This window comes from Antechinus flavipes, chromosome 1 (genome assembly GCF_016432865.1).
Source record: "Antechinus flavipes isolate AdamAnt ecotype Samford, QLD, Australia chromosome 1, AdamAnt_v2, whole genome shotgun sequence".
Classification (NCBI taxonomy): Eukaryota; Metazoa; Chordata; class Mammalia; order Dasyuromorphia; family Dasyuridae; genus Antechinus; species Antechinus flavipes.
Genome location: NC_067398.1, coordinates 363,986,260 through 364,010,953, shown reverse-complemented (window position 1 = coordinate 364,010,953; position 24,694 = coordinate 363,986,260). Strand labels below are relative to the sequence as shown.

The window sequence follows — 24,694 nt, the reverse complement described above, 5'->3', positions numbered from 1 at the left end:
ACATCAATTCATGTAAGTCTTCAGGCCTTTCTGAAATCAGCCTGCTGATCATTTCTTACAGAACAATAATATTCCATTTCATTCATATACCATAACTTATTCATTCAGCCATTCCCCAGCTTATGGATATCCACTCAATGTCCAGTTCCTTGCCACTACAAAAAGAACTGCTACAAACATTTTTGCACATGTGAGTTTTTTCTTCTCTATTATGATTTTTTGATTCTTTATTTGTAAGGGATGAATGGTTAGTGCTTTTCATAGTAGTTGCAAATTAACTCTGAAATTTGAATTGGAGAGTTAAACTTTTTGTCCTGATCAGAAGTTGTCTTTTTAATGCCATCATACTGTCTAGTCTCTAATGGCTAGAATAATCACCACCCCAGGACAATTTGGTTTAATTCATTAGCAAACTACAGATATATAAATAATATCTTAGTATTCAGATAAGAGAGGGGGTCCTTTCAGTTCAAAACTAATTCAATTCTATTTTCTACACTGAAAAAGGTACAGAATTTGATCTTAATGACCTGAGTTTGAATTCTGCTCTGATACTTCTTACCTGTGTGCTTTTGGGCAAGTCACCTAGCCTCTCTGTGCTTCAGTTTTCTCATTTGTAAAATGAAGAGAATCAAGCCAGATTGCCAGACTAGATGCTCAGAAGAAATTGATTCTTAAGTGATTATTAAATATTTCAATTTTCTGTTATTTTGAAACTTTTATGACAAACTTTGTTAGTAGTGAAAAAGTTGATGCTTGGTAGAGTTCACTGTAATAAATTTGTTCTAAATATTCTAAATAGATTGACATCTAGGAGACAACTGGGGGAAGAGAAAGTCTATCTAGGTGAAGTTAGAAATTTATAATTATTAAATTTATTTGTTATAGCAATTATTAAGTCAGGCACCTATAGGCAGAGGTTGAAGACAGTAGTGGGAAAGGATGAGACAAGTCATGTAGAGAAAAATCCAGAGAGCAGTCTCGAAAAATTCAATAAAGTTGTGGCTAGCGTAGGAACTCTCTTTTGTGGGAAGGTTCTGGAAGGAGCTTTTCAATCAGAGATAGAGACAACAAAATATTAATGATTTATAGGAGATTTTTGAATAATTTTAATTTTAAAATTTTTACTTTTTTAAAATTAAAAAACTAAAAATTAAAAACTTTAAAAACATTTGATATGTTACACATTGAAAAGAGTCTAGATCTTCATTTTCATGATAGCTTTGATTTTTACCTTTACACTTTTGAATTTTATCTTAGGTTTTAAATTTCTTTTCATTAGAGTAGTTTGCTTAGAAAGTCAACTTGCTTAAAAACAAACAAACAAACCAAACATTTGATTTTCTCCTTCTCCTCTCCTCATTGTTCAAAATGTAAAACTCCTTCTCTTTAAATGGTTGGAAATATTTTCCTTATTGAAGAAAAAAGATTTCTTGGTAGCAGTTATGGAGTTTACCTTCATTATTGAAAACAAATTTGGGGGTGACTAATCTGGGGAATGTATGTCTGATATGATTAGATTAACTCTTCCTCCCTCTGCTGGTTTTTGAAGGGTGGTACATAGAGTTAGTGGATAATTTTTTAAGACAAAAATCATTAAAGATTGTCATTTATTTCATACAAGAATCAGTAAAAACCTCTGCTCATTCATAAATGAATTGATCTTATCCAGAAATTGAAATTTTTATCAGAATGTTTTCATATTCTAATGTTTAATAATATTTTTCTTCCTTATTTTCTAAGAATATATTAGAATACCTGTAATTGTTGAATCTTTATATGGCAATGAACTTGATGTTGTCTATTATTTATTATTGTTATCATCGTTATTATTTTGAGTAATTTGAATGAAAGGTGATGAAAGCAATATTTATGAAAGGGGAGGAGGGGCATTAAGGCAGTTTTAGATTTATTTCCTTTTGTTAGCATATTTAGGAGGAGGAATTGAAATTGGAGAATAAGATTTCTTCCTCAAACCACCTTATTCTTTAAAATGTTTTATAATTGCTCTTTGCTCTAAATTAAACTATCAGATTAGAAAAACTACCTCATTAGGTATATATTAGTGACCTACTCACCTTAATGTTTTCTGTTTCACACTAGGCTTATTTGTGTGCTTGTACTGGAAATTGCCTTCCATAACATTACCTTTTCAAAGTTAGTAATGGACACCTCCAACATCCCATTAGCAGTTAATTAGTTTTAAGATTTTTACTTTAGTATCTTGAAGATTTTAAAAGATATTAAGATTATGCTCTGTCCCCAGTAATAATGTGTTTGTGTTTGTAAAATATCTTTCAGAATTTTAATGTAAAGACTTTTTTCGTATTGTAGTGAAAAGTTCTGAATTTGTAGTTGAGGATGTTAAAATGTAAACAAACACTGCTCCTTATTATCATTGTGACTTTGGGTAAGTCACTTGGTTAGTGTTTGTTTTTGTGTGTAAAAGGAGGGTTGAACTAAATGGCCTAAAGTCCCTGTCATTCTAAAAACTATGAATCTAGGTTTCCTTATATATAACCATCTTGTTGCACTTAAGATAAACTGGAGGCTAAGTGGTATAATATGGTGCATCAGCTCATCACTTAACCCATGTTTTCCCAACCCTGAAACCAACTCTATCCATTATGCTGTGCTTACCTCTTACATTAAAGTTATATCTGCTAATATTGTTCCATTTTTTTAATTTATGCAAAATAACTGAATTTCAAAATTTTTAGTAAAAAACAGAACCCAGGTTATTTTTTTCCTATTAATAAAACTGATCTGAATTAGAAAAACAAAACAAAATAAACCCCAAATAGTTATACATTACTTTGGTAACTAAAGTTAGCTGATTCTGTCATCTGATTCAGAAAAATATTATCATTCTATTGTTTAAATTATATGCCATTTCTGTTCATTGATTTCTTTCTTTCTTTTTTTGTATATTTTTGTACAGGTCACTTTCCTGTTGAATCCTTGATCTAGTTTCCAGTCCCCAGACCTGCCCCATGATCTAAATCTAGGAAAGGCTTGGGATTTTGAAATGAAGATGGAGGAGGCTGTGGGAAAAGTTGAAGAACTTAGCGAGTCTACAGTCCCACCAAAAACTTCTGAAAAACAAGAAACAGTTCAGACAGAAGATGGACCTATAGAACTAGAGTCTCATTCTCAGAAAGATGGTGTAAGTGATTCTGCAGTTCTTTCATCAATGCCTTGCTTGCTGATGGAATTAAGACGGGACTCCTCAGAGTCTCAACTGGCATCTACAGAAAGCGATAAACCAACAACTGGTCGAGTTTATGAGAGTGACTCTTCTAATCATTGCATGCTTTCACCTTCTTCCAGTGGACATCTAGCAGATTCAGATACATTGTCTTCTGCAGAAGAGAACGAGCCCTCCCAGACAGAAGCTACTGTAGAAGGAGATCCTTCTGGTGTGTCTGGATCAGCTGTTGGTCGCAAGTCTAGACGGTCTCGATCTGAAAGTGAAACATCAACAATGGCTGCCAAGAAAAACAGGCAGTCCAGTGATAAGCAAAATGGCCGAGTTGCCAAGGTTAAAGGTCATCGGAGCCAAAAGCACAAAGAAAGAATCCGGCTACTGAGGCAGAAGCGGGAGCTTGCAGCTCGCAAGAAGTATAACCTGCTGCAGGACAGCAGTACCAGTGATAGTGACCTGACCTGTGACTCAAGCACGAGTTCGTCAGATGATGACGAAGAAGTTTCAGGGAGCAGCAAGACAGTCACTGCAGAGATACCAGGTAGAGGATGTTTTTTAAACTGAACGGTAAATCGCCTGACACCGTTTCTCAGCTGTCTGGCTCAGTTAGATGAGTGACATTTGAGAAAAACCAGGAGAACTGCAGCTCTGTGTAAATTTGAAGACTGCAGTGTATTAACAAGACATGGCCAATTAAAAACAAAACAAAACAAAAACCAAACCTGTTCTGAGGTTTTTTGTGCATTTTTGCACATCAGCAAAAATATTTTAATGGTAAATGATAGGGACAAGACTTTTTAAGTCATGGAATTTCTCACAGATCCTTTTCTCTGTAAACCCATTAAATGAACTCCCATCATTGCTTTTTAGTATTGATTAGATTTAATAATCATTATACAGCTTCATTACTAAAAACTTTCTCCTGAAGAGTAGGCACCTTGTTTGATTATAATGCAGCTGCAACTAAGTTTATGGTGTCTGAAATAACATGTTCATCTTTTATCTGAGTTTTCTCATAATTCCCTTACTGCTTAATACAGTGCTTGTTCCTTTTATGTTTTATGATTCTGATATACATTTCAGTGCATGACAAGCTTAGTTGCTCTTGTTGTGCATTATTTCTATGTGAAGCTGTCACTTATTTCATTAAAAAAATTGTTTTTGCAAAATTTCCCCCTTAAACCTTTTAAGCTTTTAAAAATTCTCAACCAATCTATTGATATTAGCTTTCATGTTGTAAGGGTCTATAATTTGTTAAGTCTGCCTCCACCATATAATTGGGTATGCAAAACTATTATAGGCAGCCTTATAATTCATGGAATAAGAGAGATTAGGTCTTGAAAGTTTCTTAATTGGTGAATCTTCTTTTCTGAAGAGACTTCTATAGCATGATCAGAATATTTTACAAACTGCTTACTTAGCATTTATCTGATCTCAGCTTTTTTTTTGCAACCCTAAAGAGGGGGAAGTTTTGGTTTTCCAGATTCTTGTGGGTAGTCATACTATTTCTTTCTAATTTTATAAAAGATGTTTGGGGTGTGTTTACCTCCACATGATAGAAAACAGCATATTGCTGATGTAAAATGAGTTATTTAAAGGAAAACCGTATTGGTTAGCTAAATTCACAAAGATCCAAAGTTATATACATTGCATAACAAGAATGATTGTAAAGCACTTTATACATATTAAAGTGCTGTATAAATGATTATAAAAATAAAACATAGTATCACCTGTAAAATGTTATGCATATTAAAGATGAGTTTTTCAGAGTCTTTAGTAATATTTGTCACTGTTTCACTATCTCTATTGAGTAAGTGGGGTTTGTTTCCCTATGGGAGCTCTCTCTTTGATAAATTGTCACCCTGGAGCTCCTACAGGGAAGTGGGTAAAATTGAAAAAAATGAAGCCCAACCTTTAAATACAAGAGAGAGGCAAAGATGTTTGAGTTGTTATAAGGTAGACTTTAGGTCAAGAGTTCTTAATCTTTTTTCCATCATGGACTTACTTAGAATGTGTTTGAATGCAAAAAATAAATGCATAAGATTACAAAGGAAGCAAATTACATTGAAATGCTTTAGTCAAAATATTTTTAAAAAACACATTCTCCTTTCCCTAAACAAGGTTGGAGATGCCAGGAAAAGAACTCTTACTCTAGGTGATTTTTAAATTTTTTATACTTAATAGTGATTTTACAAGTAGGAAAAAGGAACACCTTATAACAACTATGAAAATCTTTCCTCATACATTCTGTTGGTGAATTTTATTGCTTATGCCCAGCAGTTCAATTTGTCCTTATGATGGCTTTCTGATACTTTTATTCTTTTAATTTTATCAAATATATAATTTTCAGACTTATAAATTGCTTCTGTGACATAAGATAGCTATAATTTACCCTGCAGTTTTATGTTTTTTTTTTTCAGGTTTTTAAAAGGCAAAGTCCTTATATAGTGAGGCATGACCTAGTTCTCCCTATTGCTGCACCTAATTCAAAAGCCAAGTTCATATGTTTCTATTTTCTAATAGCTTTGCTAGTGGATTAACTTCATTACTTCTATTTTGAATCAATAAATAAAAAGTATGGTTCAATTTCTCTGAATACATTTTCTGACTCACTGCAGTTCATATTGAATAAGAATGGCATGTAGTGAGTTTTAGAATAATGCAGTGGTATTTGTAGTGATTACCAAGAAGCAAATCCTTAAAAGATGAGAGAAATAATAATAATAATAGTTACATTTTTTATAATGCTAGAAAATTGTCATGATGCTTTCCTTATAGTACCTCTTTGAGGTGATAATGCAAGTATTTATTCTTATTTATAGATGAGGAAATTGAGGCATAGAGAAGTGAAATGATCACTTACGGTTATGTAGATGATAATTGTTGGAGCTAGGATTTGAACTCAGGTCTCTTTCTGTATACTGCAGTATATTTCTGTATACTGTATAGATACTGTATAGTAGTATACAGTGTATACTACTACTGTATAACTTAGAATGTAAATGGGAATTCAGTTTAGTCTGTGATTATGCTTTTTAACTATAAAATTATAAGTCATGTGGGTCTTTAATATTAATCACCTCAACAAAATCATAATGTCATTGCTGAAACCATTTTGCTAGCATGCATTTATTTTTGATGTGCTTATTATTTTGATATAGATATACCTCAGAGCTCCCAAGAAGAATCCATGTGATTTTTAGTATTGAAATATTAAGCCTTATTTGCCCTAAAGACAAGTGTTTGTTATAAGTCCCATTTGTAAATATAAGCATGTTGGATACACTCTGAAAGAGCTCATACAAAAATATGAAAAATACAGATAAGCTGGAAAAAATGTGGCCAGGCTGACAGAGAACCTCGTCGACAGCTGTGTCCAGTAGAGTATTTGTGCAGCTTCAAAACCAAGGACAGGTTGTTTGAGGCTTTTGTTGTTTGCAATCTTTTAAACATATCTTTTAGTAGAAATAGCTGTTATTTTAAGTTTTTCTTGTTTAGAAAAGTTCTTGATAGTCAAAGGGGGTATGTGTTTTCAAAACTCCAGCATGATTCTAAATGTTCAGTGATTCTAAAATAGTTTATGAATAATGGGCTTTTAATTTAAGAGTGTAAATAATTACTGGTTCAGATTCCAAACATGTTTGTCCTTAAGAACAGAGTTTATGATTGGGCCAACAAATTATTACAGAGGTAAGAACTGTTTACTTAGTGCAAAGGCTTAATTATTTGCTGGACAGCTAGAACTAGATTGTGTCTTGCCTCTATTTGAATTACCAAAAAAGATGTTTGTTTTTAAGGGTAATTTTGGCAAGTTTTTCAGATTATCTGGATGTTTTAATTAGTTGATTTGTAGAATTGTAAAAAATATAGTATAGAATAAACTATTTTATAGTGAATATTAGTATAATGATAATGCACATTTATAAAATGTTTATCTTTGAGGAACAGAAGTTCTTTATAAAAATAGTCTGATTAATAGATTGTTCCTTATTATGTTGTTAGTTTCTTTGAGAATTTTCTTGTCTTTAAAGAGCTGCTTTTTAGAATCCTGAATGTAAATTAGATTATAATTAGATTCTCAAAGACAGTTCTTGGAAAAGAATTTTTATGTTTAATTCATATGGCTTTAAAATATATATACACAGAGAGGAAAAGATAGGATTTGACTGAACTAAAAAAATTTAATGCTTTGGAGAAGCCAATCAATGATGTGTACTAGAAGATTTCCAGAGAAAAACAAAAATGAAGATTTTCCCTATACCTGTATAGTTATTTTTTAAAAAGATATCTTTGGGTAATTTTTCCTAACTCTTTGCTTTAATATTATGCTTTATTTAAATGATATTGAAATTCTTTTATGTGATAACATCTGGGTAATGTTTATGTCTTAGATTTGCAAGCCTTTGGGAACTTCTTGGTAGAAGTCTTTTGCTAACTTATTTCATTTGACATTAATCTTTTTAGTGCTAGTTCCTTGTTTTTCTCACTCGTTTGTGTAAGTACAGATAATTCATAAAGGAAGCAATGTTTTAGTGTATAAGAATGCAAAAGATTTTTCCCCTCAAGAATATGAGAGAATTGATAGAAAATTGTGTATATAAATCTAGGAGATCAGGACAGATTTCACCTACTTTTTGGCCTTTGTGACTTAACATAGTATTTATTGCCATCCACAACTAATTATCTTTGCAGATTATCTCCATTCTCCAGCTGCCCCGCCTCCCTTCTCCACTCCCTTCCATTGCTCTGCATTCTTTTGGAAATAAATGTAGACAAAAACATCCACTTTACTCTTTAAACTGTTCATTTGGTTTTATTTGTCTAATCTTTATCTTGTGGTCAGACTCCTTAAAGTAAATATGGTATTCTTGAAGTTCCAATTAGTAATAAGTTAAATGATATCCTGCAGTGTCAAGAAAGGTAGTAATTTTTAATCATAAAAATATTGCATGCTACTTTGGACATTTGTTAATTGTGAAGACATCTAAAATTTATTTTTGATTAAAGGACTTAGAGTTTCAAAATCCATTAATTGTGGCAATAGAAATATAAGCCACTTTTAGTTGAAAAAAAATTTTACACACATCCATTTTTGAAAAAGTGATATTTTAGTGCTCCCCACCCCTTTGTTTTTCTTTTAAAGTACTTAAATCTTTCAGATAATTGAAGGTTACAGGCTACTTACTCATCAATTTTGTATCCACCTGGCCATTAGCATTGTTTATGCTGTTTTCCTGAGTTAGCATGTCTTAATAAATATAATGTTCTGACTTAATGATGTCTTATCAAATGGCCTCAATGTCTTTAAAGCTGGCTTCAGTCGTGCTGGGGGATCTGGAGGAGCGACCAGGGAAATTCCAGGATTGCTTGACAGGGGCACCGTGTGGGATAGGAACTGCATAGGCAATGTCCTGGAAGAGGCCATGAACTGCTTTGCCGAGATGCAGAGGCAGACAGAGGAGAAATTTCGCATGTGGATAGAAAAGCTAACTCGCCTGGACACTGAGGAAGAAAGCAAGCAGCAACTGGAACCCAGGGAACCTAAAATGCAACTAGTTGGCCAAAGAATTCCCCCTACCACTCAATCAGGTGCATCTGTACAGATCCCTGAGAGCCACGTTCTTCCACAGCAGCCCTTCAGTTCTTATGTGAGCTGTCAAAATATTGATACTACATTAGAATTTCCAACAACTTTTAATAACAATTTTCCACCTAACTTTTCAGAAAATGGAAATATTGCAGAGCATGATTTGAATCAGTCACAAACTTAAAACAAGTCTAAAAGCTTCTTTGGATTATGTTAAGAAAAACATACCTTTCTCCCTGTGAGATGTTTTCCCCTTTGATGTTTTAAGTACAATAATAATAAATGTTTTATTTTAAGAAAATTTTTATGTGCTCAAAACAAACAAAAAAAAAACCAAATCACCAAAGCTTTGTTAGATATAACTTTAGAATCCATGTTATATATTCTTGGAACATTACAGTTATGTTTATTATACTATAATAGGAGTACTATTCATCTGTATGCATTTTGCATGTCAAAATTATACAAAAATTTATTTCAAATTTGGACACTTAAGAAATCCCTTTCCTCCCATGTAGTTATGAGCATTTGCTAATTCCATGTGTATCTGTTTGTAATTACATTTTGCAATTTAAACTTCCTTAAATATCATTGTTCCTTTCCTTATTCCCCTCCTTATTCCAATTTGACAGATCATATAATATAATATTACCTCAAAGCTTGTATAGGTAATGAATGTGCATGACAGTATGATGTCCCATTAATCCAGGTAACACATAATTACTCATTTTTATTAAATAGTCTTTTGTGAATTTCATTGCTATATAATTAATTATTCATATGAAAGAAAAAGCATTAAATTCATTCTGCAAATATTGAGTACCTATTAGGCGTTCTACGAGGCTTAAAGATGAATGAATAAAATAACAGTCACTTCCTTCAAAAACCTTGACTTCTGTTTAAAAAAAAAAAAAAGATTGTGTCATATATTGGTCCATAAATGAATTTTTATTTTCAACTTAGAATTTAAAGCAGAAGCTAGGCAACTGTTACTAAATTTTTACTGACCACCATTGTACTTTGATGTAAAATGCATATGATTTTCATAGTCTTTTTAGAGTAGTCTAAGTAAAAATACATTTATTAATAGGCACTTTTGAGTGAAGGGGTCATTTAGCTAGGTGACCTTTGTTTGGATTTAATTTTGTTAGACTTGGAATTAGTAACTCAAAGAAGTACATACCTAAACACACACATATTGGAACTTCTAAAGGACACATTAAGATAATTGGGATGGTTTATCACAAGTTTAAATTATTATGCTTCGTAGAATTTACTCTTAATATACAAGATTCAGAAATGCTGATTTTTATTTTTTGGATTTTTATGAAGAGACACATTGAGAATATTGATTCCCCCTTTTTCTCCCCCTCCCCCCAGGAGAAAGTATATAACAGGATTAAATTATTTTGGACTTTTATAATAGTTTTCTTTTCTCTTAGTGCCATTTTCTTGATTTAGGTTTAAAAAATTATACTTTAGCTCATCCTTCAAAATAACTTCAATATAGTTAATCGGATTTGAAGGACATTTATTTGATAAAGTTGCAGTTGTGATTTGAGGAATGTCTTATATATTTCAGAAATCTAAGAGATGAATAGATCTAGGTTGTGTTTGGAATTTGTTTTCTAGATCATTATGTTGCGAATTTAGTTTTGAACCTGTCAACAGACTGTGTGTAGAATGAAGTAAAAAGAATATTTTTTTTCTGTGTTGAAATGAAGAGCATTTATTTGTAGTGTAAATTAAACTTAGAGAGTATGTTTTTAATATCCTTCCTATTCAAGCTGATATTTTCTCTCCTGGTTTAAGTGAGTGTGTGTGTGTGTGTGTGTGTGTGTGTGAGGGGGAGGGTTAGAATTGGAAAACAAATTCTTTGTGATTCTCTCTCCCTCCCCCACTTTTCCTGTGTGCGTACTCTCTTGTCAAGAGTCTTGAACATGAAAATAGGGATTGAAATGTAGGGAAAGTGGAAACTTGGACATATTGGTCTCTTCTTAAGTTTTACAGGTGATGGATTTTGTTCTTTTATGGATGTCTCAGCAAATATGTGGGAGCCAAGAAACATCCTTTGAAATTAGAACAAGTTGAGAAAGATTGAATTGAAATTCTCTTCTCCTCCTCCTCCTCCTTCTTCTCTTCCTCCTCCTCCTCCTCCTTCTTCTCTTCCTCCTCCTCCTCCTCCTTCTCTTCCTCCTCCTTCTCTTCCTCCTCCTTCTCTTCCTCCTTCTCTTCTCTTCTCTTCTCTTCTCTTCTCTTCTCTTCTCTTCTCTTCTCTTCTCTTCTCTCTCTTCTCTTCTCTTCTCTTCTCTTCTCTCTTCTCTTCTCTTCTCTTCTCTCTCTTCTCTTCTCTTCTCTTCTCTCTCTTCTCTTCTTCTCTTCTCTTCTCTTCTCTTCTCTTCTCTTCTCTTCTCTTCTCTTCTCTTCTCTTCGCGCCTATGTAAAAGACCCCCTGTGGATAATTTTTGATGATAAGATCTAAGTATGGGTTTTTAAAACTATAGTCTATGCATCTCTTTGAGTGAAATTATATGGGCATTTCTCTAAAATTATTCTGTGTATCTTATTTTTAGATTTATCATTTAAGTATTTATAGTTGTAAGTAAACTTAAAAATGTAACTGATTTTGAATGGCTAAAATTTAATTCATTTATCCTCACATGATATTGAGATTTTTCAGGGAAGTTTTCCTATTCCCCTCTTTAGTTTTTAAGCATATGATAGATTTTATTATGTATAAATTTTTAGAACTATAAACCAAATTATTTTTTTAAGCATGTTAACTAACACTACTGATTTTTCCATGTATGCACAAACTGCTTTAAACAATTAAATGATTATTATTATTTTTTTTTTTTTGGTATATCAACTAATGTTTAGTATATTAAGCATGTCCAGAAATACCTTTTATTTAAAAAAAAAAAAACAACATTTAAACATCTTTCAAAAAAAAGACTGGCATGTACACTTGAACCAATTAAGTAGTGGTTAGTATTATATTGACTTGATTTATTGATCAATTTTATCTGTAATGGACAGTAGCTTTGTATTACTGAATATAGGGTATCTTCATCTGGTTTCTTTTTGTTGTTAGAAAGCACATGGTTAAATGGAATGTGTTCTAAATATAAGTCTTAATTCTTTTAATTACCATTTTAAGTAGGAATAATATCTTTTATATTAAAAAGACATATAACTACTGTGAAGTTCCTACCACACATTGTTTAGAAATAGTAGTGAAAGTTTTATTGCAAAAGGATAAAGGAGACTTAAAAAAAATAATTATAACACTTAATAGTTAAGGTTACTTCCACTAGAACATTATAACTTTTTACCTTTCAAAAATAGGTCTTGACTTTTTCCTCTTATGTAAAAGTTTAACATTACCATAATTTTGTAGCCAAAACATTTAATTGATGTAATTTAAAAAATCTGATCAATTTTGCTTACTGTGCCTTGAATATATCTTAATATATTACTGTTTTAAGGAATATTGGTTTGAAAAACAAACTCAGAAGAATCTAAGTGGCCAGGATTGTTCAAATCTGAATAATTAATTAGCCCATCTACAATATATTTAAGTGGTCCACTTGAAGAACTCATGATTGAGGGCGAATCCACTACCTCCTGAAGACAGCCCATTCCCCTTATTGACAGTTCTGATTGTTAGGAAGCTTTTCATTATACCAAATGTAAATTTGCCTCTATGCAGTGATCTATCCATTCATCTCTTATCTGTCTTCTGTGGCCAAATAGAACAAATCTCATCTCTTTTCTATCTGATAGCCCTTTATATACTTTATTTTTGTGTATGTATGTCCCTCAAGTCTTTTTATGGGCTCAATATTTTTTACTTTCTCTGTCATATATTCATATGGCTAGATGCTGGAGCTCATGATCTTTTCCTCATTCTCCTAAGGATTATTATATTATTTCTGAGATCATTTATGGGTTTGTTTTTTTTTTTTTTGGTGGTACATGAATACTATTAAGGAATTATAAAAGTGAAATAATGTCCCTATCATTACCTCATTATTCACAGTGGGGTATTTCTGTGGCCCTATAATAATAAATCATGATTTCAATAGGCTATTCTCAGGGAATTGTTAATTTTTTAGAAATCTTTCTTTGAAGAACAATTCCACAAATTATAGTAGTTATTTTGTATAATTTTTGCTGATTAAATTGGAAATTTTATATTATTGAGTACATATAGCATATACTTGTTCTATTTCTCTTTTAAAAAGTATTGTTTATTTATCCAATTTGAATTAACCATCCCCTTAGAAGCGTATCAGTAACTTAAAATTTTGGTGTATAATAAAGCAATAGTTCATTTGTGGGGAAGGGATGATGGCAGCCTGAAGTAGTGGTCAGTAAATATCATTTATTCCTAAGTACAAAATGAGACTATAAATTCTTTAAAAACAAATAACATTCATCCAAATAAGTGTTTACCTTATAAATGAGGCCCTTTGGGATGCTACACTTAATTCATTAATGTTTAAAGCATCTTGAGAATTCCCTCTGAAATTTGCCTTTAGTGCCTTCACAGTGTTGTTTTATATATCTTTAATGGTGGCAAAGCTACATTTTTTGAAGTTGGATTTGAATTTGGAAGTAGCTACTATCTTTGGTTAGAAAAAGGCTATGACTATGAAGTAAAGGGGTGCCTCTCTCTCTCTCTCTCTCTCTCTCTCTCTCTCTCTCTCCACACACACACAATAAGAATCATACTGTCCCTAATTCTGAAATCATGTATCAAATGTGCTTTGGGCAGTGGCAGTATCTTTGAAATAAATATTGCTTTCTACTAACCCTTTTTGCTGAGGGGTTTGAACTCTTTTGGATCTTTAAAACTCTAATCTTATTGCTTTATAATTATATCTTGTATATATAGATGTTAACCTAAATTAGTGCAGCTTGCTGGACAAGCTGCTGACGTGAGTCTGTATAGTACTTTACAGTTTATTGCAATGAGCTTTAGCCTAAAAAGTATTTTAAAGTTAACACATCCTGAATTAGTGGGGTCCTAAGGATTTCCTAATATAAAATAGAAGATTCCAAATTAAGGCTTCCAAGTCTCATCTCATTGAAGGAGAAAAAGATAAAGTATAGCTTCAGCATTAATGACATAAAAACACTACTTCTGAATTTTGTTTGCCAAAAGTGATAGGACCACATTGTCTGCCACCTATCATTTTGCTATCTTCACTAGAAGGAAAATATGTGGTCCTAGACAACTTCATCCAAGTTTTCAGATAAACATCCCTTGTTTTCATTTCCCCTCTAAAGGCTTTTCAGATTAATAAACAAATTATCCCTCCATTATACCTAACAGCATTGTGGTTTGGTTTTTTTTTTTAAACTCATGATCTTTTGGAAAAATTGGACTGTTCAAGAGAACAGCCCTAAAATATGGACAAGTTGAACACTTTTTCATGCAAGTTTTTGGTCCTTCAGCTATTTTATTATGCCCATGGGCTTTAGAATCTTTGACCATCACTTTTAGATTTACCTGTATCACGAAATAACAAACATTTGCAAAATGTTATATACATATGATATTAGTGCATGTGAATGCACGCATATACAAACACACATACACACACACACACACACACACACACACACACACACACACATGGAGATGCAAAAAGGGCAAAAATACAATCCTTGTACACAGTTGCTTTATGCTATATATTGATAAAGCAATAAACCCAAAAACTAGCCTCCTAAAAGTTTTGTTTCTCCTTCATATAAAACCAATTTGTACCCAAAACAAAAATTTGAATTTAATATAGTATTTTTGATGGGACAGATGACCAGCAAAGCTAGTTTACTTGAATTTAATAGGAGTTCCTTTGAGTATATATTTGGCATGAATAAATTTCCTGAGTAGATGATTAAAACAGTCCAAACTTTTTGAGAGGTTTCATTGTAGTAGCAAGCTAATAAGTATAGCCAATTAACACTTTTTTTCTTTGTAACCAAAAATTTCTTTAAATTAATTTCATTTCACACATCATATATTTTGAGATAAATTTTATTTGTAAATTGTAATGGAAAATTTAATAACAAATATGAAGGAAGAACATACCTAATTCTTAATTGATTTTACTCTAGATTCTTTTTTATGACCTATGCAGTATATTCACTATACCATGGAATAAATTATTCACAATCTGATAGATCCTGGTCATTCAATTGAGCACAGATTTTAAAATGTTTTAATATATATTGGTTTAATTATGAGTTTTTTGTTGTGTGTGAGCTAAAATCTGTGCTCATATAAACATAGCTCTTATTAATTTGAATGATACCTTGACCAAGTTTGTTATCCATGCCCTACCCCAAGCCTGTCTAAATATTTCTTGGAAATGAAGAATTGAAATTTAATTTTGGACTTAATGAGTTTTCTCCATCTTGCAAGCAGGGGATAAATTTTATTAACTCATTTTGTAATATTGCTCTTAATTTCCAGTTTCCTAATGTTTAATAAAAGATTTAGCCTATCTTCAGATGTAGGATACCTCACTTTACATAGGGGTTTTAGTTCTGAAAAATTGTGTGAGACAAAATTTTATGCATGAAATTATTTAAAATATAATTAGAGGCAGCTAGATGGCTCAGTGGATAGAATGCGCAGGCCTGGAGTCAGGAAGACCCAAGTTCAAATCCAGGCTCAGATACTGGATAGTTAATGTGATCCAGGGCAAGTCACTTAACTACTGCCTAAGTTTCTTCAACTGTAATATGGGAACAATAGCAAAACCAACTCGCAGGATTGTTGTGCAGATCTAATAGGGTGATATCTGTAAAGTGCTTGGCATATGATAAGTGCTTAAATTCTTGTTTCTTGCCTTTTGATTTAAAGTAATGTTTATGCAAATCCCTTTGTAAAACCCAGAACAATCTCTAATTGTCATTTTATTTTGTAATCTGAATTTTCATATTCAATATTGAGATTGTTTGGAGAAGAGTACACTTGCAATGGGTTAGGGTTAGGGTTAAGGACCATCACCAGATCATAGAATCATAGATTTGGAGCTTCATGGTACTTACTTAGGTCATCTATTCTTGATCTTCATTCTATAACTTAAAAACTAGAGAAGTTAATTGACTTGCCTTCACAGATAAGCAAGTGGCAGTGATAGAATTTGAAATGAGGTACTCATTCCAAATCCAGTTTTCTTTCTGCTATCTTGGGCTGCATACCTAGAAATTAAAAAAAAAAAAGTTTGAGAGTGCCTTGCACAGGGTATGATTGGTAAATTTTTGTGCCTAATAGATCTTGTTAATTCATGCAAATTCCACACATCTCATCTCCCTTTTAAATATATATTTTTGTTGTTGCTTAATTGTGCCTAATTCTTCATGATTCCATTTGGATTTTTTTTTTGACTGAAGTAGTTTACCATTTTTTGTCCAACTTGTTTTATGGATGAGAAAACTTAGGCAAATAGGGTTAAGTGCCCAGAGTCACATGACTAGAAAGTATCAAATAAGGCTGGATTTGAACTCAGGTCTTCGCTATTCCAAGTGTGGCATTCTAATCACTAAGCCACCAAACTATATGTATACATAGCTATTAAAGCTTAAAATTGCACTATGACTTTTGGGACACTTTGTATGTGGATCAATATCCCTGGCAGGCAGTTTAAATTGTGATATAATTTGTATTTCAGAAATGATACATAGAGGAATTTCTGTTGAAAATGTATTCCAATCTCCTTTAAAAGCAACTGAGAAGATTGTCTTTGAAATAAATATTATAAGGCAAATTAGACTTAATCTAATCTAGAATTTATGAACATATTTCCCTTTCTTGGCTTTTCTTTGAATATTCCCCAATTCAGAAAAATTAATGGTGATGGGAAACGTAAATCAAACCTGAAAGATATTTAAATGCAATGTTACTATAGCATAAAACAGATGTATATAAAATGGAGGAACTATTAGGAGTGTTTTCTCTAATAATGAAGTTCATTTTTAATGTTTTAAGGAGAATGTTACAGGATTATTAAAATTCTTCTTACTGTATTTTCAGTATGTATTATTTGCCAAACTAACCTTGTACATTTGAATTGTAACTACTGTAATCTAGAGTTAAATAAATATAAAATGTGATTAAATGATTCTTGTTACTACATTTATAGAATGGGCAATATATTCTATATTTTAGTTCATTCCCATGGAAATAGCTAATATATATTCAGCTTTAAAAGACTTGTGTGTTTGAGTTGTGAAGTGAATTAAATATAAAATTGTATTTTATGTAATAGGTTTTAATTCAATTCTTGAATAACGAACTTTCTTAGTAGTAATGCATGTTTTGAAAACTCATAGAGTTGTGCTACTTAATGCAGTTTAAAAAGACATTTACTTTATTTTATTATAGCTTTTTATTTAGAAGTTATATGCATGGGTAATTTTATAGCATTGACAATTGCCAAACCTTTTGTTCCAGTTTTTCCCCTCCTCCCCCAGATGGCAGGTTGACCAATACATGTTAAATATGTTAAAGTATAAATTAAATACAAAATAAGTTATACAAGGACATTTACTTTTGCCTTAAATGATAGAAGCTGTCTTTGACTCCACTACCTGACAATAATGAAGGAACAAATGAATTAGAAATATTGTAAGAAAGCAGGGATTACTTTTTTCCTTCATTCAATGTAGATTGACCATAGACAGGCTATATGAAATAAAATTATTTGGCAAATGCCAAAATAAAAAAAAGTGAATCATAATGTAGCAAGCTTTTTTTAGGAGGAACTGGAAAATTATGATGAGTAAAATCTAAATTAGCATAAGGTGAATAGAAGCACTTTAACAAACATAAATTTATGGCATAATATACTGCGTGACGGTTCTAAGCTAGTTCTACGACCTTTTTTGGTCAGTTGTTTCATCTATGTAGTTTCCTTTGCTAGCTTTCCTTGTCTTCTACTCCCTCCTTCAATAGCTTCTCTGTTCCAGGAATAGCAGGATGTGTTTTAAAAAGAATGAGTTTTTCAAGGTATAAATCCAATTTAAGGATAGATTCTCTTGAATACTTAAATATGACTTTCAAAATAAGTAGAGTACTTTAGAATCTGCTGGTACCTTTTATGTTATGCTCTCACCTCTTTTGAAAATCAAACTTAGTTCTCTACTTTTTTCCTTTCATCACTTCTTGATTAGTAGTGGATTAAAATTACAGCTTCTTCTTTCACTCAGAGTACCTTGAAAGTTATCAGTATTTTCTTACTTATTTAAAATTGTTCTATGAGTCTTTAAAACTGTAAAAACAGTTTAAAAAAATCTTCTTTCTAGGTAATTATTTCACTGGTAGATCCAATTTGTCATTGTGACAAATTGCTGAAGAGCTATGCCTGCTTTAGAACCTTTCATTCCTATAGTGGCTTTAATTGACAGAAGTTTATATCACTTCCAAGTAAAAGGTTAGTGAAGAAGAAAAATAAATTGAACATTGATTTATTTCAATCCCCATGTCATCTATATTACTGTCAATGTTACTATTGTTTAGGGGAGCCAGCTATTATTTTGCTATCTTTCATTTTTCTCTAGTCTTGTCTTTATATCTGTTCATATAATAGTTTATTAACTTTTTACTAAAATAGTTTTGTGGTGCAATTCTGAGAAAATAAATACACATCAGATTTTGTGTGCATTTTCAAAATCTGTCATAGAAGTTTATTTTGCTGTATATGGTAGACTTGGGCTTTTTTTGTTTAATTGACTTCAGTTGATATTATTCCATCTCCTTAAGATCTCATGTTTAGTATAATTCTTCTTTTAAAAAATCATTCAGTTATTCCCAAATTGGCCTTTATCTTCACTTTTTTCTTTCTTGACAGTAATGACATTTATAGAAAAGAAAAACATGCATTTTCCTTCTGATGCCAGTTCTTGTTTTCTAAACTTAAAATTTGACCTATGTAAATTGATATTTTGGTATATAGTGATAAATATTATTACCAAATTTTATCCCTTTTGTAAAAGTAAAATTATAATGACAGTTTTCAGATATTAATAATTTATAAACAATCTGTGTTCCAAAAGTATATTTAGTATATTTGACACTCCAAAAACCATTTCCTCATAGTAAGTTTTGAGAAAGAAATATGGCTTGATCTTCTTTGTGCCCTCCAACAATGTCTTGTGTATAATACTGAGTTATAGCAAATACAAAAATCTCAGCAAATATTAAATGGAAAAAAAAAATCTGTTGAACCAATTATATATCTGGAAGAAGCAGCAGCAAGAAGTAGCAGCAGCAGAACAAAAAGAAGGAGAAGCAGAAGCAGAAGAAATAATCACCTATACTGGATTCTTTATTAAATTATAATATAGACAGTAATAACCACATGTATCGATATGTCAGGAACTCATGTCCTTAACCTGCTGACCTGCCACACTTAATAGTGTGAATGAAGAATAGTGAAGAGTCTTGCACCTGCTTTTAGTTGATTATGGTTAGTTGCTGTGGTTTAGGTGGGAGAATTTGTGACTTCGGAAAGTATATGAGGAGTGAGGCAACGTGGAATTTTGAGGTGAGAATCTAAAATAAGGGTAGCAACTACAGCAGTATAAATTTCTAATTATTAGGAAACCTTTCATGTTGGTACAAAATTTCCCTTCTCTATGGTGGTCCTATGTGACTTCTGGCCTTGTATTCCACTATTGCATGATAATTCATTAGATATTTGAATGCAGATTATGTTTCTGCCTTTTGCCTCTTTTTGTGCCCCCCCCCTCTACCCCCCGCCTTTTAAATACAGTACCTGGTACATAGTAGATGCTTAATGTTTATTGATTGGTTTCTCCTTTCCAATCACTTTCCAGTTCCTTTAGTTGATTGTCATGTTGCAATTTTGATAATATAGCCCAATTTTAATTCCCTTCATCATCCTAATCAAATTTTTAAGGGACAATTTTGACTTATTAAATAATTTTTTTACTAAAAAAAAAGAATCAAGCATATTCAAAGATGGTCTTACTAGAGTACATCATACGATATTACAATTGCCTTCTTCCTCTTTTGGTTACTTCTTTTCTATTGTTGTGGCCTAAGATTTCATTTTTGTTGTTGATTTTCTTTTTAACTGATGTTCTTGAAATTGTCCAGAATCTCAGGTCTTTATTAACACAAATGTTTAGCCATACTTTTCCCATTCTGTTATTGTGCTAATTTTTTAACCCAAATATAAGACTTTTACATTCATCTTTGTTATATTTCATCTTAGTAGTTCTAGACTGTTGTTACAGTTTGTTGTGATGTTTTTGGATCTCAATCTTATTATCCGTTCCATTGGCCATTCTTTTCAACATTCCAGAATTCATAAATTTGATCTAAACCTTCCTCCAACTCATTGATAAAATTATTGAACAGAAACAAGAGCAAGTAGAGAGAGCCCTATGAATCTCTAGTAGAGAGTTCCTTCTGGGTTAATGTCTTTTAATCAACACTCTGGATTTAGTCATTCAGCCAGTTTTGAATATATCTAGCTATACTATTATTTCATCTACTTACCTCTATCTTATCCATAATGATATAATGATAGAATTGTCCTTGTTGAAACTCAGGTAAGCATTGTCTTTGCATTTGATTTACTAGTTTATTAGCTATGTCAGGGGAAAAACCAAAACCAAGATTTTTTTTTTTTTATTACATCCTTAATATTTTGACTTTTAGTAATCATCTTTTAATGACTGTTCGTGAATCACCCCCTTTAAAATAACTCTTTCTAGAATTTTTTCAAAAATCACTGTTTTTGCTTGCTGATATACTTTGTAGAATCAGCTTTCTTTGTCTTTGAAAATTAGGATGCTTTTCTTACTCTAATCCTAAATCGCCTCCTTTCTTCTCTACAATTCACAGGTAGTATTCACATCAGTGAGGCTTTTCTATACCTTATGGTCCTAGTTGATTAGGCCAGGTGACTTGAACATATTGAGCATTACTTCTGCAGTCTTTGAATTTATTTTGGGTCTTAATTCCTTCTTAAATCTTTGTTCCCTTTTCTCAAGTAGCATACCCATAAACTCAGAGTTTGTAGGACCTCAGGTCATCTAATCTAACCTATTAGATATATAGTAGAAATTTACTTAACAATATTTCTGACAAGAGATTAATTCAGTCTCTACTTGAAGACTCTCCTCCAGTGATTGAGAATTCATTACCTGGGGAAGCAGCTTATTCTATTTATCTTTTTAAAATCAAAGCTGATATATATTCTTTTGCAATTTCACTTAATCTTTAATCTAAAGACCATTCTCATTGATTAGGAAGATAAAAAGATAAATAAAGAGTTGACAACCAATGTTTTATTCAAGAATTGAATATCTTAGTAAAAGTAAATTGATAATAGGCTCTTATTTCTGTTCTGCTTTATTCAAGCTGGTTTTCATGTCCTTATGAAGGATAGGCCGATCTGACTGAATGTAAAATTAACTGATTAAATCCTGTCAAAAGAATGTTGTAGAAGAAAGCCAATAATTGGAAAAGAGTAAAGTCTGTGATATTAGAAAAGCTTATATGAAAGAACATTTTGGAAATATTTTATTATTAAGAATAACTTATGAAAGAATACTGTTAGATCAGTGAAAACTCAAAATTGAGAGAAAAAATAAAATAGGTGCTAATATTAAGATACAAAAGGATGAGAATCAAAGTTTTTGGTGATTTCATAGGGGAAATGAAGATGGAAAATTATAGGAATTAAAATACTTGATGAGAAATCACTTAACAATTCTATTTCCCATGCTAATAGATGATTGAAATATATAGATAATAAGGGCAGCTAGGTGGCCCAGTGGATAGAGCACCAGCCCTGAAGTCAGGAGGACCTGAGTTCAAATGTGGCCTCAGACACAACACTTCCTAGCTGTGTGACCCTGGGCAAGTTACTTAACCCCAATTGTCTCAGCCCCCCCCCCCCCCCCAAAAAAAAAAAAAAAAGAAAAAAAAAAGAAAAAGAAGTATATAGATAATCCTCAGGCCTTAGGCTATCAGAAAAATTAGGCATCCTTTGTTCCAAGCAGCTTTTTTTTTTTAATTGCTATTTAAAAAAGTCAATGAATAAAAATTATTTTATTTCCTTTTTCTCTTTGATAAAGAATAATTAACAGTAGGGAAATATCTAAAAGTCCTCTAACAAAGAACAAACGAAACAAGGAAATTGGATAAACTTAACATTCCCTCTCTTAACAATAATCTTGTTGATGGTCATTTCTTCACTGAAAATAATTTATAGATAATGGACATAAGGGGGAAAAACCTGCTTTAAAAAAAAATCAAAGTAACAACAGAAACTAAAATTCAAAATATGAGAGATTGAGATAGAATAGATATATCATTGATTTCATAGAGTGACAAGTAAATCTTAGTGAATTTTCCCTTGAATATTTCTTTGTTGACAATCTCATGAAAAAAATCTCATCTTTTCCCTCTTCAGCGATAACCTGATCTTCCTTTCTCTCCCCCATCCCTGCACCTATCCCAAACCTACATACACATACAGCTTATTTAGAGAGGTAATCAAATGATAGGACAGAGATTATCTGTTCATTATTTAATGTAGTTACATGCTTAGGTTCAAGCGGACAGCATAAATCTCTCAAGTTAAAACTGCTTTAACCCCAATGTAGTCTCAGAATCATTTTTCAGGGGGAAATGTCCTTTATGAAAACAAATTACTTTATTAGATATTTATACTTTAATATGAATGATTTAATGTGATGAAGCTAAGATTCCTTGACAATAAAGTTTACTTTGTCCATAGAACACAAAGACCATGAATTTAAAATTCATACTTGACAGAGAATGTTGAAAAGCCATTTCCTTTATTAGAAGATTACAAATTATTGATCACATTGTTTTTGAACTTTCTGAAAATTAAAAATGTGGTTAGTGATCAAATTTAATACTGTCATGGAATGCAGAAATATGAAAAAAATGTTGCTGTTTTTGTTTATGATATATACTAAATTTAAGCTAAGTTATAAGGTGTGCTGTTTGGAAGTGTGGAAGATACAAGAGTGGAGCTACAGATAACAAGTTTATGCTTGTATTTGCTACCGAAGAAGACTTTCACACAAGTTATTTCCATGGGTAGGTGATAAGAAATATCACTCTGCATGTATATACATTTATTATATATTTTGCATGATTATACATGTAGGAGTGGTACAATTTTGACTTTGACTGATAATTACTTTTTTAATATATTTTCTCCCAATTACATAATAAAATAATTTTAATTAAAGTACATTTTGAGTTGATAATGACTTTTTGTTTAGACCTAATTGAAATTTCTAGCTCTAAATTTTGATGAGTTTTTTTCTCAGTGATTAATGGTTTTAAATGGTTAAAAATTTAATTCACTAAAAAAGTTCATTGAAGGAACTAAATATTTTAACTTAAAATGAATTCTTAAAAAAAAAATGTTGTCAAATAGTCAATATTGTACTTGACCCTCGTATCTTCTGCACTGAAGTGTGTTTTTTTTTTTTTTAAGATCACACATGTTGATATATATGTATGGTGTGTGTGTATATATATCCATGTATATACATATCTATCACTTTGAACTCTGACGATAAAATTATGGAAAATATCAAAGTGTTCTTTTATTTTCTTTAAAAAATTATCATGATCCAGTCTTTTTAATTTAGACTAATGTGCATCATGCCCTTCAATAAATCATGGGATATCCTCAACTATTTAATTAAAAGGTCTCTGCTCAAATTATTCTCCTTCATTTTGGGGAGTGAAGATGAATTTTCTTATTAAATCATCAGAAATTTATTTTAAGCATAATCGTCAGAATTTCATATTGTGGCATGTTTACACTTTATATGCTGGCATCTAATTATGTATTTACTTTTATATTGGGTTTAAATTTTTTTTTTAAAGTTTGTAACATATTTCATTGATCTGTGGGTAAGTTGGAGAAACAAAGAGCACAAAAAGCATTGTTTCTTTTTCCTTCAATGGCAATTCATTTTTAAAATGGGATATTGATCTTTAAATGATAATTTCTTTTTGAGTCATATTTTACTGTAATTAGCTGAGGCTTTATTTCTTTTTGAAAAGTCAGTGTTTGTTACAATATCCATTTGTAGGATGACAGAAAAATATCTTTTATGGAGAAATTCTTAGACTTGCTGTATATTGCCTTTAGTAACAAATGGCATTCTTTTTATGCCTGCTTTACCCTAAATCTCATGGGATTTAGATTTATAGGATTTTATACAATTAGAAGCAAGATAGTACAATGGAAAAAGCATTGCTTTTTGAGTCAGAGGAACCTGGATTCAAATATGGGTTCTGTTACTTAATGTGTGACCTGGGACAGACCTCTTAATGTTAATGTCTCAACCTAAGAACCTTATCTGCAGGAAGAGATTTGATAAAGTGACCTCTGAAGCCACTTCAAACTCTTAAATTCATTATCTAATTTTTTCTTATTATTTTAAGGAAAATTTTTAGTTTAGGCATTGTTGTTGAGAGGACTTAAAAGTAGCGATTTTTATTTTTCTTTTTTAGCATGCAGCCAATCAGCATGAAGGGTGAGTTATTCTATACTCTATATCATTTAGAGCAGGACTTCTTAAACATTTTTTCATTTGTGACCCCTTTTCTCTTGAGAATTTTTTTATGTGACCCCAGGTATATAGATATATAAAATAGAGATACAAATCAAACACTTACTGATAATAAATCATTATATATATCTCAGTTAGGAGATCCCATGTGGGCTTGTGCCCCACACTTTAAGAAGTTTTGCTTTAGAATGAGTATACTCACTTTAGAATGTACCTCAGTAATCTTCTTCAGGAATGTCAGAATGAAAAATCTGAAAATCTTTTAATTTGATTTCTTTTTTGCT

At 31.5% G+C, this 24,694-nt stretch overlaps 1 protein-coding gene across 5 annotated transcripts in view; it reads left to right on the top strand.

Annotated features, from left to right (window-relative positions):
* ARK2N (arkadia (RNF111) N-terminal like PKA signaling regulator 2N) overlaps positions 1-24,694 on the top strand; it is a 141,756-nt gene that overhangs the window by 94,825 nt on the left and 22,237 nt on the right. For 4 of the 5 annotated variants that reach the window (XM_051969673.1, XM_051969670.1, XM_051969672.1 and 1 more), the window contains exon 3: positions 2,942-3,746. In XM_051969673.1, the coding sequence (XP_051825633.1) occupies positions 3,029-3,746 (718 nt within the window). In that variant the 5' untranslated portion in view covers positions 2,942-3,028. Of the gene's footprint in view, positions 1-2,941; positions 3,747-8,515; positions 9,679-24,694 lie in introns of those variants that run through there. The other variant, XM_051969671.1, reaches the window with a different exon arrangement.